The sequence below is a fragment of the Gasterosteus aculeatus genome, chromosome 3 (assembly GCF_964276395.1).
Source record: "Gasterosteus aculeatus chromosome 3, fGasAcu3.hap1.1, whole genome shotgun sequence".
In the NCBI taxonomy this organism is placed as follows: domain Eukaryota; kingdom Metazoa; phylum Chordata; class Actinopteri; order Perciformes; family Gasterosteidae; genus Gasterosteus; species Gasterosteus aculeatus.
The window spans coordinates 10,207,450-10,221,409 of NC_135690.1; the positions used below are offsets into that span (position 1 = coordinate 10,207,450).

At 45.3% G+C, this 13,960-nt stretch overlaps 2 protein-coding genes and 1 long non-coding RNA gene across 3 annotated transcripts in view; 1 reads left to right on the forward strand and 2 right to left on the reverse strand.

Moving 5' to 3' along the window:
• LOC120815845 (uncharacterized) overlaps positions 1-10,137 on the forward strand; it is a 29,095-nt gene extending 18,958 nt beyond the window's left edge. Inside the window, exons 46-74 of the mRNA XM_078099116.1 lie at positions 4-135; positions 259-411; positions 580-696; positions 815-916; positions 1,090-1,294; positions 1,548-1,702; positions 1,780-1,892; positions 2,035-2,116; positions 2,230-2,367; positions 2,490-2,652; positions 2,793-2,908; positions 3,087-3,233; positions 3,520-3,633; positions 3,739-3,855; positions 3,947-4,105; positions 4,313-4,474; positions 5,639-5,801; positions 5,882-6,063; positions 6,145-6,237; positions 6,366-6,573; positions 6,952-7,139; positions 7,654-7,751; positions 7,945-8,129; positions 8,216-8,415; positions 8,555-8,717; positions 8,796-8,905; positions 9,029-9,154; positions 9,566-9,692; positions 9,788-10,137. Of these exons, the coding sequence (XP_077955242.1) occupies positions 4-135; positions 259-411; positions 580-696; positions 815-916; positions 1,090-1,294; positions 1,548-1,702; positions 1,780-1,892; positions 2,035-2,116; positions 2,230-2,367; positions 2,490-2,652; positions 2,793-2,908; positions 3,087-3,233; positions 3,520-3,633; positions 3,739-3,855; positions 3,947-4,105; positions 4,313-4,474; positions 5,639-5,801; positions 5,882-6,063; positions 6,145-6,237; positions 6,366-6,573; positions 6,952-7,139; positions 7,654-7,751; positions 7,945-8,129; positions 8,216-8,415; positions 8,555-8,717; positions 8,796-8,905; positions 9,029-9,154; positions 9,566-9,692; positions 9,788-9,798 (4,029 nt within the window). The 3' untranslated portion in view covers positions 9,799-10,137. The remainder of the gene's footprint in view (positions 1-3; positions 136-258; positions 412-579; positions 697-814; positions 917-1,089; positions 1,295-1,547; positions 1,703-1,779; positions 1,893-2,034; positions 2,117-2,229; positions 2,368-2,489; positions 2,653-2,792; positions 2,909-3,086; positions 3,234-3,519; positions 3,634-3,738; positions 3,856-3,946; positions 4,106-4,312; positions 4,475-5,638; positions 5,802-5,881; positions 6,064-6,144; positions 6,238-6,365; positions 6,574-6,951; positions 7,140-7,653; positions 7,752-7,944; positions 8,130-8,215; positions 8,416-8,554; positions 8,718-8,795; positions 8,906-9,028; positions 9,155-9,565; positions 9,693-9,787) is intronic.
• LOC144405503 (uncharacterized) lies at positions 4,744-6,495 on the reverse strand. The gene is made up of 2 exons (XR_013467118.1): positions 6,356-6,495; positions 4,744-6,186 (listed from the first exon to the last, which is right to left on the reverse strand). It is a non-coding gene; the product is annotated as an uncharacterized LOC144405503 (long non-coding RNA).
• Positions 10,138-10,140: 3 nt separating the features above from the next.
• Positions 10,141-13,072, reverse strand: LOC120815849 (V-type proton ATPase subunit d 1). The gene is made up of 8 exons (XM_040170881.2): positions 12,810-13,072; positions 12,136-12,307; positions 11,729-11,907; positions 11,264-11,343; positions 11,006-11,083; positions 10,743-10,919; positions 10,564-10,641; positions 10,141-10,363 (listed from the first exon to the last, which is right to left on the reverse strand). The coding sequence occupies exons 1-8, from the start codon at positions 12,955-12,957 to the stop codon at positions 10,187-10,189; spliced, it is 1,089 nt and encodes a 362-aa protein (XP_040026815.2). The 5' UTR covers positions 12,958-13,072; the 3' UTR covers positions 10,141-10,186.
• Positions 13,073-13,960: the final 888 nt, after the last annotated feature.

Below are 13,960 nucleotides of genomic sequence, written 5' to 3' on the forward strand. Positions count from 1 at the left end.
CAGGGATGGGATGGTCCGGACAAGATGGAGTCCTGTGTGTCGTTGGCTGTCTCACCCACTCATGCAGCATCTCAGGTCTCCATGGTGATGGACGAAACAGAGTTAAAGGCTTCAGTGGCCCTTGGGAAAACTAAGGTGTGAAAATACATGAAAGTATTTGTGATTTAATTATTAGCCTTCAAAAAGCACTTGTGATACAAAGATTCTGACACGGGATGTGAAGCCATCCATCACAGTTCAATGCCTTTGTTTCCCCAGGATAAAAACGAAGCATTGCTTAATCTAAGCCACTCTGTGGCCCTGTTGGAAAAGCTGGGTCTCCCTGTTAATGTTGCGGTAACAATGAATTCTGGGAGCCATGGCAACGGCTCATACTATTATCTAGTACACAGCAATGCAGGAAACCAAAAGGTAGGACTCTATGAAACCGTCTTTTGGGATTTTTGAGGTCTCACGACCCTGAAGTTTAGCCATTTAGCCAGAAGTTTAACGATCTACTGTATTTGAACTCATATCCACAGCAAACTGCCAGTGCATGTAGGAACAGCTGCTGCAGTCAATACCCTGAATGTTTTACAGATAACTCAAGAGATTTCAGTTTCCAAGATGTCTGAAACGGTCAGAGTGAAGAGTCATTTTAGACACACAGTGAACTTTCTGGAGAAACTCGGAGTCCCTGCAAACAACAGCATCCAGGTTAGAAACTCAACCCCGACCACCACGAGCTGACAGTTAATGGGCTTTTTGAAACGTCTCTCAGAACGAAGGTGTACCATCCCTCAGGTGGTTGGAATCACAGTGACTGTGTGTGCAGGTAGAGCTCGGCTCCGTTGGCCGGACGACCTTGACGATACAGTTTGGAGGAACGCAGGCAGGGATGAGCCTTGAGATGAAATGTCTCCCAATTACCAAAGAGGTAAGAGGAAGCATGTGGCACAGCTGGTCGTGGCTACAGGACCGAGGACTGCCAATTAATATAGAGGTAACATTTTACATTTGGGCTTTTTAATGTATTTTTATATTGTATATTTGTATCTGTATAATTGGGGGGAAAAAACAAATCCCTCTCCCCTTATTTTCTTCTCAAAGGGCCTGTGTTCCATCCAGGGAGTGTTCTCTGAACATCAGTCTCGTGTTGAGCTCACTGTGGACGGACACAATCTGCTCTCCTCCGGTTTGAATGTGTCTTTGGCCGGCGGGCGTCTCAGCCTGCTGTTGTCCTACTTTCCACCAGCTTCCAATCAATCCGGGATGCAGCAACGCCTGGACAGTTCCCTGACGGCTCACTTCAAAGGTCTGATGGCATTGACAATTGGATTTCATATTTGGGTTTTAATATTAATTTTTTGATATCATAATTATTGTACGTCTTTATTTTCCCTCTATTCATTCGACTGCAGTCAAAGTCTGATCAGCTCAGTTGACTTGACGAGCATAAACTTGAAGTGAATATTTCATTACTTAAATGCAGACAGCGCTTTGAGACAGTTTGTATTCTGATGACACCAGATCTGACCTTTTACCACCCGTACCGATGCTCTGTGCAGGTCCGATTCGGAGCGCCTCGGTCGACATTCACTATCACGACTGGAGAGTCCGAGTTGTGGGGGATGTAGGAGGCTGGGGCGCCCACAGAGGGTCCAAGGAGGCCAGAGTCACACTAAAACACTTCGAACGGGGATCAACTAACCCTGCTTTACAGGTGAAGGTGACATCCTCTCAAAATTGCCACAGCTTTGCTCCTCTGTGCCGACTATCTCTGTGTGACTGTGGACGCAGGTGGAGGCCTGGGGAAGACTTACCGAGTCCCAGCTGAGGTGCTCCATGGCTGTGAACCCTGAACTCAGCTCCTCACTGGCACTTATCATTCAGGGACATCACTCGCCTCATAGGTACTAAGCAACACACACGCCTAATCCACCATGGGCCACTTCGCCTTATTGGTTACAGGCGAACAAAATAGCCTACTTACACATGTGTAAGTGTGCACATGCATGCACACTTACTTTAGGTGACAGATGTTCTCTTGTCCAGCAAGGACCTGATGGTGAAGGTGGTCCACTCTATTCCCAGGATGTTGCTTTACCTGCCTTCTCAGCTCAATGTTCACTCCCAGGTGGGACCCCCTTATTAAATCATATTAAATCAAGAATTAAGCAGGACCATTTTTTTAGTTCGATGTGCAAGTCACACACAACTCATGTTGCCATCTCTCCTCCTTTGCTCCAGCTGAACCGGACTCAGTCCAGCGTGGCAGGTTGGGTGGAGGTGTTGACAGGCAGGCGGAGGCTGTGGGCTTTGGGGGAGCTAGCAGCCATAGAGAGCGGATACAGACAGGCTCTAGAGCTCAAACACTCATACCCACAGGTATTTCTGAGCACAAATGTCTCTTTACAGATCTACATGAGTGCACTTGGTCATGGTCTGATAGACGTTTGGACTTTCCGCACTCTGAACATCACGACGCATCCATATCCTTGGTTCTGTAGTTGAAGCCGCTCCCCCGGGCCGTCGCAGTCAGGACGACGTACGAGGCCAGGAACTGGAGCCACCGGGTCCAACATGGGGCTGTGTGGGGAGGCCAGGAGTTCATCTTGTCTGGTCTCTATTCTTCTCCTCCAGCACCGGAGATGGGGAACCAGACCCTGAAGGGTAAACTATAACAGACCAGATTAGAACCATCTCGGGGACAAAATAGTGGCGTCTAAAAATAAAAAGCAGCTATTGATGAGTGACGTACCGGTTTGTCAGACTACAGATCTTTAATGTTTTTCTCTTGTTCTTAACTTCAGTTCAGATCAAGTGCGTCCCCCGTTGGACTAGTTTGGAGGTGACTCTTGAGCGTTCCTTACGTGGCCGACTTGACAGTGTTTTACTGGACTGGACGAGGCATGGCCGGCTGCAGCAGGTCAGAGTCTACAAAGTTTGTCATGATAATGTGCTTCATTTAAATGAGTCTTGTAAGCCTCTCCAAATGGATCATTTTAAATGCTGTAAATGCATTGAAAGTTTTTATTAAAAAAACGAATGAACCTGATCCACTTGAATTGAAAACCCATGTCTTGCATTCTAAAAACAACATGAAGGTCAGAGCTCTGAGCTGGTGGAGTCGATCAGAGGAGGCGAATGAGACCAAACTGGAGCTGAAACAGCCTTTCTCCTCCACACTCAGCCAGACGTCCTTCCACACACTGTCACACAGCTCACTGAGGGAACAGCGCAGCAGCCACCAAGTACGCCGCCACGCGTGTGCCTCTTCAATTTCCACCAGGAGAACATGTATTATCTCGGCTGTTCGTTTAACCCAACAGTTTTTTGACAACTCGGCACATTTGCGATTTGAAGCAGTATTCTTTACCTCTATCTAGAGGTGACTGTTTTCCTGGTTTACTTAAAATCATGTATAACGCTGTTTACTTAAGTGAAACTACATGATTGGTAATCACCATAATTAAGCATAGTTTACTGAGCGATTTCTTTTCAAGATGGTAAAATCATGATTTTTTACTGTGCATGCAGACCCGTCTGTTGTGGGACAGCGCGGAGGGCCCCGTCAATATCTCCGTCACCCTCAACAAACAGTGGCAGAACAACTCCAGCAGGGGGCAGGCATGCGCTCTGTTCTCCTCACAGGTTTGTGGACTCTTTTAAGTAGTAAACTCCTCGTGGGAGTCTGTATGACAAGTCTTTATTAAGTACCCAACCACTTGACCTGTGTGTGTGCATGTCTGTGTGTAGATGGGAGTGTCTTTGGTTAAAGGTTGCGCGTCAGTGGGTCAGGAGGGCAACTTGTATTCACAGAATGCAGAGCTAAGATGGGACAACCGGAGCGTCAGGCAAGGCCTGAAGTACCAGGTACCCTGAAAAGCCACGGCTGCCCATGAGGTGAACTCTCGTCCGTCGATGGCAGATGGCTGATGTTTGTGTGTCTGTGCTGCGTTTCTAGAGGGGTCGGCGGGGAATGCACAGCCTCCAGGTCAACGTCGGCCTGGACAGAGTCTCCCCTGCACCCTGTCCGTCGCACACACTCCTGACTAAGATTCAGACCAACCTGCGGGATCGCTTGGAGCACACAGTATTGCTGGGCCTGTGCCCCCCACAGCCTGTGAGCCAACGCAACCGCATGCTTGTTTCTGCCTTTCTCCCTGTGCAGCGATCTCTCCGTCGGTATGCACGAGTAACAGTGTGTTTTTGTGCGTCTGAATGTCCGTCCATGCAGAAAAGTATTTTTTCACCGCGACTTTCTTCTTCTGTTGCTCTTCTTCATTTTCTTCAGCTGTCGTTCACCCTCCATCCTGTGTGTTTCTCCCAGACTTTGTCGTGGTCAGGATCTCACAGAGTGAACTCGGGGGAGGAGCTGCTGTACACACAGTCTCGTCTCTCGGTGACGGGACGGCCCCACCAGTGCAGCCTCACCGTTGCCTTGACCAACTCCTCTACTGCTCAGAGCTCCAACGTGTCTCTGTTCGCTGAGGTGAACAATCAATAATGAACGATAATGTTTCTCATTCAAGACCTTTGGTTGAACACAACATGTCAAGTCAGTGTCGTGTCATTGGGTGTGACGGCTTTATTGCATTGCGGCCCGGACATCCTAGTGATAAGGCATTATGAGAAGTGGATTATAAAGCACTCTGTACGCAGGGCTTGTTCGCGCCGCTGTTTCATCCCGTGCTTTTGGTTTCCTGTCTCCCTGTGAGGAACAATACCTTTTAGCATAGAGTGTAAGAAGAGTGTAAAGTGTTAATGTGTTTTTGTTTTTCCTTTATTTCACCCAGCATGTTGCCCGGTGACATTCTGCAGATATATTACATTATAAAACAGCAGAGATTTATGCGCAACACACATTTAAAAAAAAAGTAAATACCAGAAAACTAAGAGGCAACAAAGTTAAAACGCAGTAGATTGCATCAACCAATAAGTTAATGGTGTTCTGAGGTCAAGTAGTTCGTTATCCTGTTTTTGTAGTCTTTCACAGTTATGAAATAATCTGCTTTAAAGTGACAAAATCCAAGTGCAAATAAGCTTTTAAAAGCTTATATCAACCAGATACTATATCAATGAGTGACGTAGATAACTGGTCTGCTTGCCTGAAGGTTGCAGCTGTGGATAGTTTCAGGATTCAGTCAAGCAGATAAGATAAGAAGGCAGTTTTTTAGATATATAGTCTTTAAAGACAAATGCACCAGTGTTCCAACTCACACAAACTGCAATGATGTGTATGGAAATCACAATCCAAGACAAACGTTAATGCAGCAATCTACACTGAATTTAACATTTTAAGTGTTCCTATGTCACAATGACCAATTGCTGATAAAATGATTACTTAAAATATCATTAATTGATAATATTCATATTTTATAAATGTATGGTAAGTTACATTAGAATTACAACTCCAAAACAAACATCTAAAACAAAGCTAATTTAATGGAAGGTTTGTGCCGACTATATCTCATGTATTTCTTTGATTCTCAACTATTGGCCTAGAATAGATGAGTTTTAATGCTTTAATGCAAGAAATAGTCCGATAATCCCCCATAAAACCACAATGACTGAATCTTTAAAGTTTACTCATATAAATAGCTCAACATGTGTGTGTGTGTGTGTGTGTGTGTGTGTGTGTGTGTACACTTCACAGTCTAGGATTGGTAATTGGACCATGGAGGTGGGGGGCAGCACCCTGTCTTGGCCCGGGCGCTCTGGTCTACAGCTGCAGGCCCGACTGGACCGCAGAGAGAAGATCTGGCTGAACGGGACGGCAGAGGGACACTGTCTTCAGACCACAGCAGGTTACATGAACGGTAAACCCAGAATCACCTTCCGCAAAAACCATCTTCATTCAAACTAAGACGGTGAAGAACCTCAATCCGTCCGTGTCCAGGTCTGACCGAGGACGTCACTGCAGCGGCGTGCGTGGGACGAAATCTCAGTTTGACGCTGGATGTGCAGAAAAGGGAAGGCAGCGGCAAACCTCAGACTCTGGGCCGAGTCGCTGTAGGATCAGTCAGCCAGAGGCTGATGCTGCGAGCCAGTGGCTGTTTGGAAGGTCTAACTGCATTGGAGGTACCAACAAAACAACAGAAGCTGACACATGTTTTACCACGACATGCCGCTTTGACTCACCGTGTGTTGTTCTCTTCACAGGCGCGGCTTCAGTATTTGAGCTCTCAGATGCGGGATAAGTTGCTGAAGAGAATCAAAACATTGCATCATCTCCTCTTTGAATTCAGGCGGCAGGTAACTGCCGCGGGAGACTTAATGTGAACGCTGCATGCAGCGGTTCAAGCTCAGCCAATGATAATGATCCATGTTTAACGTTTACTGAATACATTTCAAATTCAATTTCGTTGCAAACCTTTCCGCAGTCCAGGGACAGCGCGTGGCTCCAGGAGCTGAGCGCCGCGGCCCTTCATGTTACGCAGCGAGCAGAGACTCTTCTGGAGCACAGAGGCAGCGGGGGGCTGCTGGCGCTGTGGCAGGACTGCCCCCCGCGTCGACTTCTGACCCACAGCCTGCCTCGCTTTCTCGGCCTGCTGCAGCACGCCTCCCTGCTGGGACAACAGGAGCTGAGGAGTGAGTCCAGACACATGAGGATAATCGGACAAAGCGATTGAGAGAGCAGATAGAGGAGATATCACCCCCCCCGTCGCCCCCATCACCCCCTCCTGGTGTCTTGTTTCTCCCGTCCTTCCCTCTCAGGCAGAAATGTAATCTCATTGAGACACTCAACATAACACACTGTTCTTTTCTTGCTTTGTGTCATTATCCGACGCAGGAAACGCATCTCTTCCGTCTCAGTTTTAGTTATTTTATTATGTAATCACAGAATCGCGTACTTGTCGGGGGAACTTTGACTCCACACACACTTGTGAGAAGTAACTGCAGTTTCTGTTTATAAATGAACCATCTTAACACATGAAGGGTGAAATACGTGCTGTTCTCTGGCCAAAGGACCCTTGGCCACTCTAGCAGGCGTGTACCAAGACGTGAAGGGCCAGAGGTTGGAGGTGCTGTGGAGGGAGGCGGTCTCGTCGTGGACCGACGGGCTGGTGGGTGTCCTGCCTGTGCTGCTGGAGAACCCTCAGCTCAGTTCGTTGGCTAAAGCCGGTGTTGTCATGCTCGGCGATGCTCTGGATGTGGTAAGAAAGCTGGACGGGGTGCTTTTTCTTACTATCGGTATCAATCATTTACCTTTATCTCGATCTCATGAATAGATTTTGTAGATATGGCGGTTACATATCAGATGCTGCATGAAGGAATGTGCTTACATGCGGGCATATTTTCCATTTGTTTTTGGAGGATAACCTTATTGTGTTTTGCATGATAATATCCAATATTTAAAAACTGACGAGTTCTTATTCTCGAAAAACCCAATTGAACCTCGTTGTTTCTGTTCGTTCTCTTATGGTGCGAAATCAACTTGATTCGTGTGGAAATTCGTAAAGCAAAACAGGCGTTTTACCTGTCAAATGTAATTCTGACTATCATGCTAGCATACCATTTTGGCCATGCAGAATAGATGGAGAGGCTAAATCCAGCAATGTTGAGGTAACTCAGTCACACAGGACAAATCCAGGATAAGACCAGCGTACGAGTACTCGTGCAAACCCCCCCATTAGTGTGTCTTCATGCTCCATGTTCTCTGTGAACCAGGCAGGACAGCACACCTACCACTGGGCGGACACCCGGCTGGCCACGGCTCTGTCCGGAGTCAGGAAACGACTGGCTTCTCTCTACAGATTCTCCCCGAGGTTCGGCACACGTCCGACTCACACATGGAGAAAAAAAGATCCAAACCACATGAAATATGCTCTTGAAAATCAATAAACAATATGAAACTTTTGGCTGTTGTGAAAATGCATTTCCCTTTTAAAAGAACAAAAGAGATGCAATAAAATAATTCACGTGAGATATTTACAGTGCGGCGTTCTTGGTGTTTCACAGTGAGTGTTCAGTGGTTGTGTCGGCGCCGCTTCCGCCGCTCTCCCGGGCCGGGGTGTCTGAGGCCGGACTGGTGGAGATCCTTCTGGAGGAGTGTCTCCTGAGGCCCCTGCAGACCATCGCCCTCGTCAGGCCCACGGCTGAACTTTACCGCCTCAAGAGGAAGATCATGGACAGCCCATTTACGCGTACGACTACTTTCTCAGCAATAGATAGAATTTGACCGGCTTGATTAAATTGCAATGATGTCTCTCCTTCTGCTTCTCTCTATTAGACCGAGCTTTGTTGGTGGCGGATCAGTTCGTCGTTACATTTGATGGTCACCTGTACGAGCTCCCGGGCTCCTGTCCACTGCTCCTCGCTCAAGACGTCAGCGCTGAGCCGTCATTCACGCTGCTGAGCGGTTCCGACGAGCGCGACCTCCTTCTGATAGGAATGAACAACAGCACCATCCACATTCAGCACAATGGGCGGGTAAGTGGAGATGTCGGCGAAAGTAAACATGCGTCAGTCAACCAGAATAACAGGAATTTTGAGGGTTGTGGAATGTTTTGATTAAGAGAATAGAACCTGAAAAGCTTACTTCAACGTGTCTGTAAAATGTTTGTCGCAGGTAAAGGCCAACTGCAACGACGCTGTGACGCACGCGCTCGACAGCGGAGTGTCTGTCAGAAGAGGGACGAACTTTGTGCAAGTGTCCAATCAGAAGGGGGCGTCGGTGTCATGTGACCTGTCGCTTGAGGTGTGCAGCTTCACTCTCGATGGATGGTTGCACGGTAGGTAGTCCGACAACAACACGTCCGTGGTCGCGGCCACTCAGGGCCGTTAATAGTCACGTGTTTTTATCCGCTCAGGCACGTCAGCCGGCGTGTTGGGGACTAATGACAATGAGGCGGGGAATGACTTTCTTTCGCCTAATGGGTCTCAGGCTGAAAACATGGAGGGATTTCTGCACGGTTGGCAGGTTTGTGCATCAAATAAATACATTATAAGAATTGTGTGTCTGCACATTCCTGTTGGTAGAGCTTTGCCGACATAAAAGCATCAAGTTCCCCACATGCAGTGATCCTTTTTTCTGTGTCTACAGATGAAACCGGATTGTATGAAACTGCGAGGTGTAACAGAGAACGATTCTAAAGCAACGCCAAGCCCTGTGAGCTGTGGTTTTCTGTTCTCCTCCCCCGACTCTCCGCTGAGTCCCTGTTTCAGGGTGGTGAGTAGAAAAAAAAGTAGTGAGAATACTTTCTTACCCAACGAGCACAAAGTTCACCAGTGACATGAGGTTCTACTGTATGCGAAGGACGCTATGAAAACACGTCTCTTGCTCAAAAGACTCTCCTACTTCTTTAGGAATTTCAGATAAGATAAGAACTGGATCAACTGGTGATGTTGATAAATAGGTGTTCACTCAGTGACCTTCACTCAATAGATCAGATGACGCAAAAAATATTTCTGTAACCCCATTGGACACCTTTCAAGAATAAATAATGCCAAACAAATGGTCAAATCTAATAGACTGTAGGTCTGGAGAAGGAGGCAATGTATTGGATGTCCCTGTATTGTGCATGGCACCATGATCATAATCGATTCAAGCTGCATCTTCACGGTGGCTTTTTGTTGTCAGGTGGATCCCGTGCAGTTCTTATCTGTGTGCGAGTCCAGCTCCTCCAGAGCTCCCTGTAGATTAGCATCTGCTTTTGTTCATCTCTGCCAGCACAACTACGTTCCTCTAGAGGTCCCTGTTCCATGTGGTGAGTTAGGCAATTATACAACTAAAGACATGCACGCTTCGGTCTAACCTATGGCACTGTGCTGCCAGGTGGGTGACATTTTGTTTCTGTTTTAGTGAAGAAATGACGGGAAGAGATTCTAATGAAGAGCCGAGATGAGGCGTTCATGGACTCATCTGCCTGAAGCTTAGCTGCTAAAATTGACGGATTAGACTTTTGTACCACTGTTTTTGCTACATTACTTAGATGCTTTGTGTTGTATTTTTTACACTACTGTATAGTTACACATTATTATACCTCATGGAATGTACTTTTGTGCTTTATGCAGATATTGTACCTGTAATGTGAACATAAACATACTAACTATAGCAATTAGTTTATCATTCTTATAAAAACAACTGAGTAACTAAGTATCTAAAACTCACAAACAAACTTAAAAATAGGATAATAAAGAGATCAACAAGTATACTTTTGATTGAAGTGCATTTATTTAACTCTATGTTGGATATACGTTTCTATTGCTCAGTTCCTTGGAAGATGGTTATGTAGTTGTGTATCTTGGATTTCTGTCTCTGTGTGACACACTCAGCGATCCAGACGATGTTGCGACTCTCCTGCTCCTTCAGTTTGATGTAAGAGTAAAATACTCCAAAGTGGAACTGCTGCAGGAAAGCAAGTGTGTTCAGTTTCACCTGAGAAAAAAAGATAAAGGATAAAGGAGAATGTTTTTGCTCTGTCTCTGGTCAAGTTGTCAAAACAGTTACTTTGCAATAGCTTTTTTGTCTGTAGAAATAATTTAAGCAAGCTGCCCGAATTGTCAAACAGATTTTAATGTGAAATGGGTTGCTTGGTCCATTAGTTATATAATACATCAAAAAATAAATTATATTACCTCTTGTTCAAAGAATCTGTCCTCCAGAGTCTTAAATCCTGATCCTGGCTCCGGTTCTTCAAAAATGATCTTATACGCCTGCGGGGGAGGTCACGGTTAATGTCGACCGCTTTGAATACTCGGGTAAGCGCGGCTACGATGCTCTCGTTCAGAGTTCACCGAAATTGACTCGGACTCACTGGGTAACGGTCGGCCACGTCTTTGACCTGCGCGGCGTCCTGCGCCGCGCCCAGCAGGCACAGCCCTTCAGGGTGAAGTCTCCCACAAGCCGGATACAAAGCGCTCCTCTCTGCACTGCTGAGGTCCGTGCCGAAGGAGTTCACCGTGATGATGAAGGCCCGCCTGTCTGCCTCGAACTGCAGCTCACACACACAGAAATCATATATCACATATATCTGCATATGTGTATGTAAAACTTCAATAGTATATATTGTCACAGTACCTCCAGGATAGGACACATTATATCTTTTGTTGCTCCACCAATGTTCTTGCAGAAAGAGTGGAACGACTCTAAATATGCCTTTTGAAGACAAGACATAATCATTTCACCGAGGACGCTTAACGTGTCTGTCACATTCCATCTTAACCGCAGTCGCAGAAGGTAAGAACACAACTGTAAAACTTTTATAACTCTTAAAAAACTAACTTTAATTTATTTATTTATATGAACGCACACCTGATCTAGCAGTTTTTAAGTCACCTTAAACAGTTTGTTTCTAAGGATCTCAGCTTCCATCTCATCCAGGTTCGACTCGGATACGGCATCCTGGAAAAACTGAGCTGTGACAACCACACAATGGGAATCATTCATGTAAGTTCTTTGTATCATTTTGTTACGATTAATCTTGAATAATATCATTAGGATGCTCAAAATGAAATGATTATTATATGAAATAATTCCCTGTCACGTCACAGTGTGAAGAAACACTTCAGTAAAATGTTACAATAATCATTCTGTTTGAGTTTGGAAATGTATTTTTTTTTTAGAAATGAGTAGAAATGAGTTCCCACATTTAAGACTTTGTCCCTCAGACATAAAGATCCACTCTCACGATAAACATATATTAGTTATTAGCCACTTTAGCAACAACTATCCTGTATTAGTACTGTTCACGCTACTGTTTACGGCCCCTGGAGGGCTGGGCAGATGATTTGCTGGGTCTACCTAGTGGCGTGTCCACCAGGACGGCTGAGTAGAGCTCGGTCGGAGTACGAGCGATGCCCACAGCGGCCATCTGGTCAAAGGCTCCCAGCGGGTGACAGCGCGGGAGGAGCTCCGCCACATCTCTCTGCTTCAGGGCCCCTGTGATCAGCATCACCACATTGTCGATCATGTAGCTGTAACTATGGCAACACAGGGAGCAGATTGAATACAAGTACCGTTAACTTCCCGCTTGGAATTTCAAATACTTTGTTTTTTAGAGAGTTTAGAGAAATACATTTTCTTTGAATGTCACTACAATTAAAAAAGTGTACATGTATCTGAACCACAGTTCCCCTTCAGTGATGAGGAAGAACACGGCATGTCATGTGACCTGTGCGCCATTAAAGAAATGAGAACACGAAGCGTACGTTATGTAGTCGAGGAAGGTTGACAGCGGAGGAAGAGCATTGGAGCGAAGGCAGCTGAATTCAGCCACCAGGTTTTCTCTCAACTTGCTGTCCACCAGAGACACGGTCAGGTCGTCTTCAGACGAGGACAGCGTCTTCCCGTAGTCGGTGCACTGCAGATGCAACTTCATGTCTGAGGAGAGAAGAGAAAGGCATTGCCTCAAAGTGCTCGACTCTCCCCTTTTACCCCGGGGGCTTTACTGAGGAATAGTTGAATCGTGTGTATATGTAATTCACAAATACAGCTTTCTTTAACCAACTTGTTAAAGGCATTACAGCTGGTGAAGACTAACACACCAAAGGCATACCGATTACATCACAGGGTGTTGACTTGCAATTTTGGAGCCTTTCCAAGAACCACTTGTTTAAAAACTAACATAGCTGGTAAATATATCGCTGCAATTAGAAGAAACATTTAATTTGTCTTCATTCGCACTGTATGTGTCTCCAACAAAGGAATGTCTTGTTCCATGGTAAGAAAATGTATTATTTTGATTTTGATTTTTAAAATTGGATCCAGGTTAAGTAACATGAGCTCCACACATGCATTGTTTGTTAAAGGATACACATCTGGGAACGCTAAATTCCCAAGTTAAACTGTGGCAAAAAACGTGAGTGTGATACGACATTCTTACCCTCGAGTGTGTCACACTGAGCCAGATTGTGATAGTCGGCGCGAGTCAGGATTCCGGCCTTCATTCCTCGAACGAGACCCTCCAGGTAGCCGTGATCCACGTTGAAACTGATCTCTGCCATGATGCCAGACGAGCTATCAACATGCATTTAAAATGTCATTTGCCCGACCAAATGAGTCTATCCTTATTTTACTTTTTTTACATCGACTTCTGCATTACCTCCTCTCTGACTAACGTTCATGTGGTTGTTTCCCCTTCCTCTTTGACACCAAGAAATTCCATAGCTGCCCTAAAAGTGTTCTCAGTTCTTCCTCTCAAGTACTTTTAGTACAAGTCCACAGGTTGCCAGTTCCTTTTTGTTTACTCTATCCTGTGTGAAAAGAGTTTGAGTTTATAAATCATGATGCGCTTCGGCCCGACATCATGCAGGGATACAAGGAATGAAGCTAACTCATCTCTGCTGTCACAGACGGTATGCGAAGAAATGATCTTAACTGCTCTTCTATCTTCTATATTTATGGGAAATGAATACATTTGTGAATGTGCGAGCGTGTTACAGAGATGCAATTCATCATGTTCCCTGCAGACACATTTCTGTTTGACGTGAACGCGAACCTTTCCTCGTGTCCTCTTCTATGTACATTCGTTACGTACACATAATCAGACACAGGTCTTCAGCTCAGTCCCTTTCTAATGTTAATAAGGCAGCTTTCATCAAATTTCGCTTGTTTTAACCTTTATGGTTATGGTTTAATAGGACGATGAACATTTAATAATCTCTATGAAATAGATTATCAATCAAGACATAACTACTTTTCCATTGAAGTGGGCTTATTTAAGAGGAGCAGACAGATTAATACAGTAAGTAGATCACAAATAGGATTTAAGAGTCAGAATTGCTGTTTTTGAATGCACAGAATAACATAGACACGTGTCCCTGCGAGACCTTCCTGGATACACACTATGCACATATGGTTCACATGCATCATCTTGAAGCTTTCCTGGATTTTCCACACGACACTTAACATTAAATATACATTTATCTTTTTCTACTTTGCTTCTATGATGTCTTAAACTAAAAACGGTTTCCTGCCATCAATCAACAATTATGTGTGTCAGCATTGTAGGACATTCCCACTACAACAATGATC

Coding starts and splice junctions, on each gene's coding strand:
- LOC120815849 (XM_040170881.2), bottom strand. CDS start 12,957: ATGCATGTTGATAGCTCGTCTGGCATCATGGCAGAGATCAGTTTCAAC. Junction 12,308..12,809: donor TCAGTGTGACACACTCGAGG/GTAAGAATGTCG, acceptor TTCTCTCCTCAG/ACATGAAGTTGCATCTGCAG. Junction 11,084..11,263: donor TTAGAAACAAACTGTTTAAG/GTGACTTAAAAA, acceptor TGTCTTCAAAAG/GCATATTTAGAGTCGTTCCA.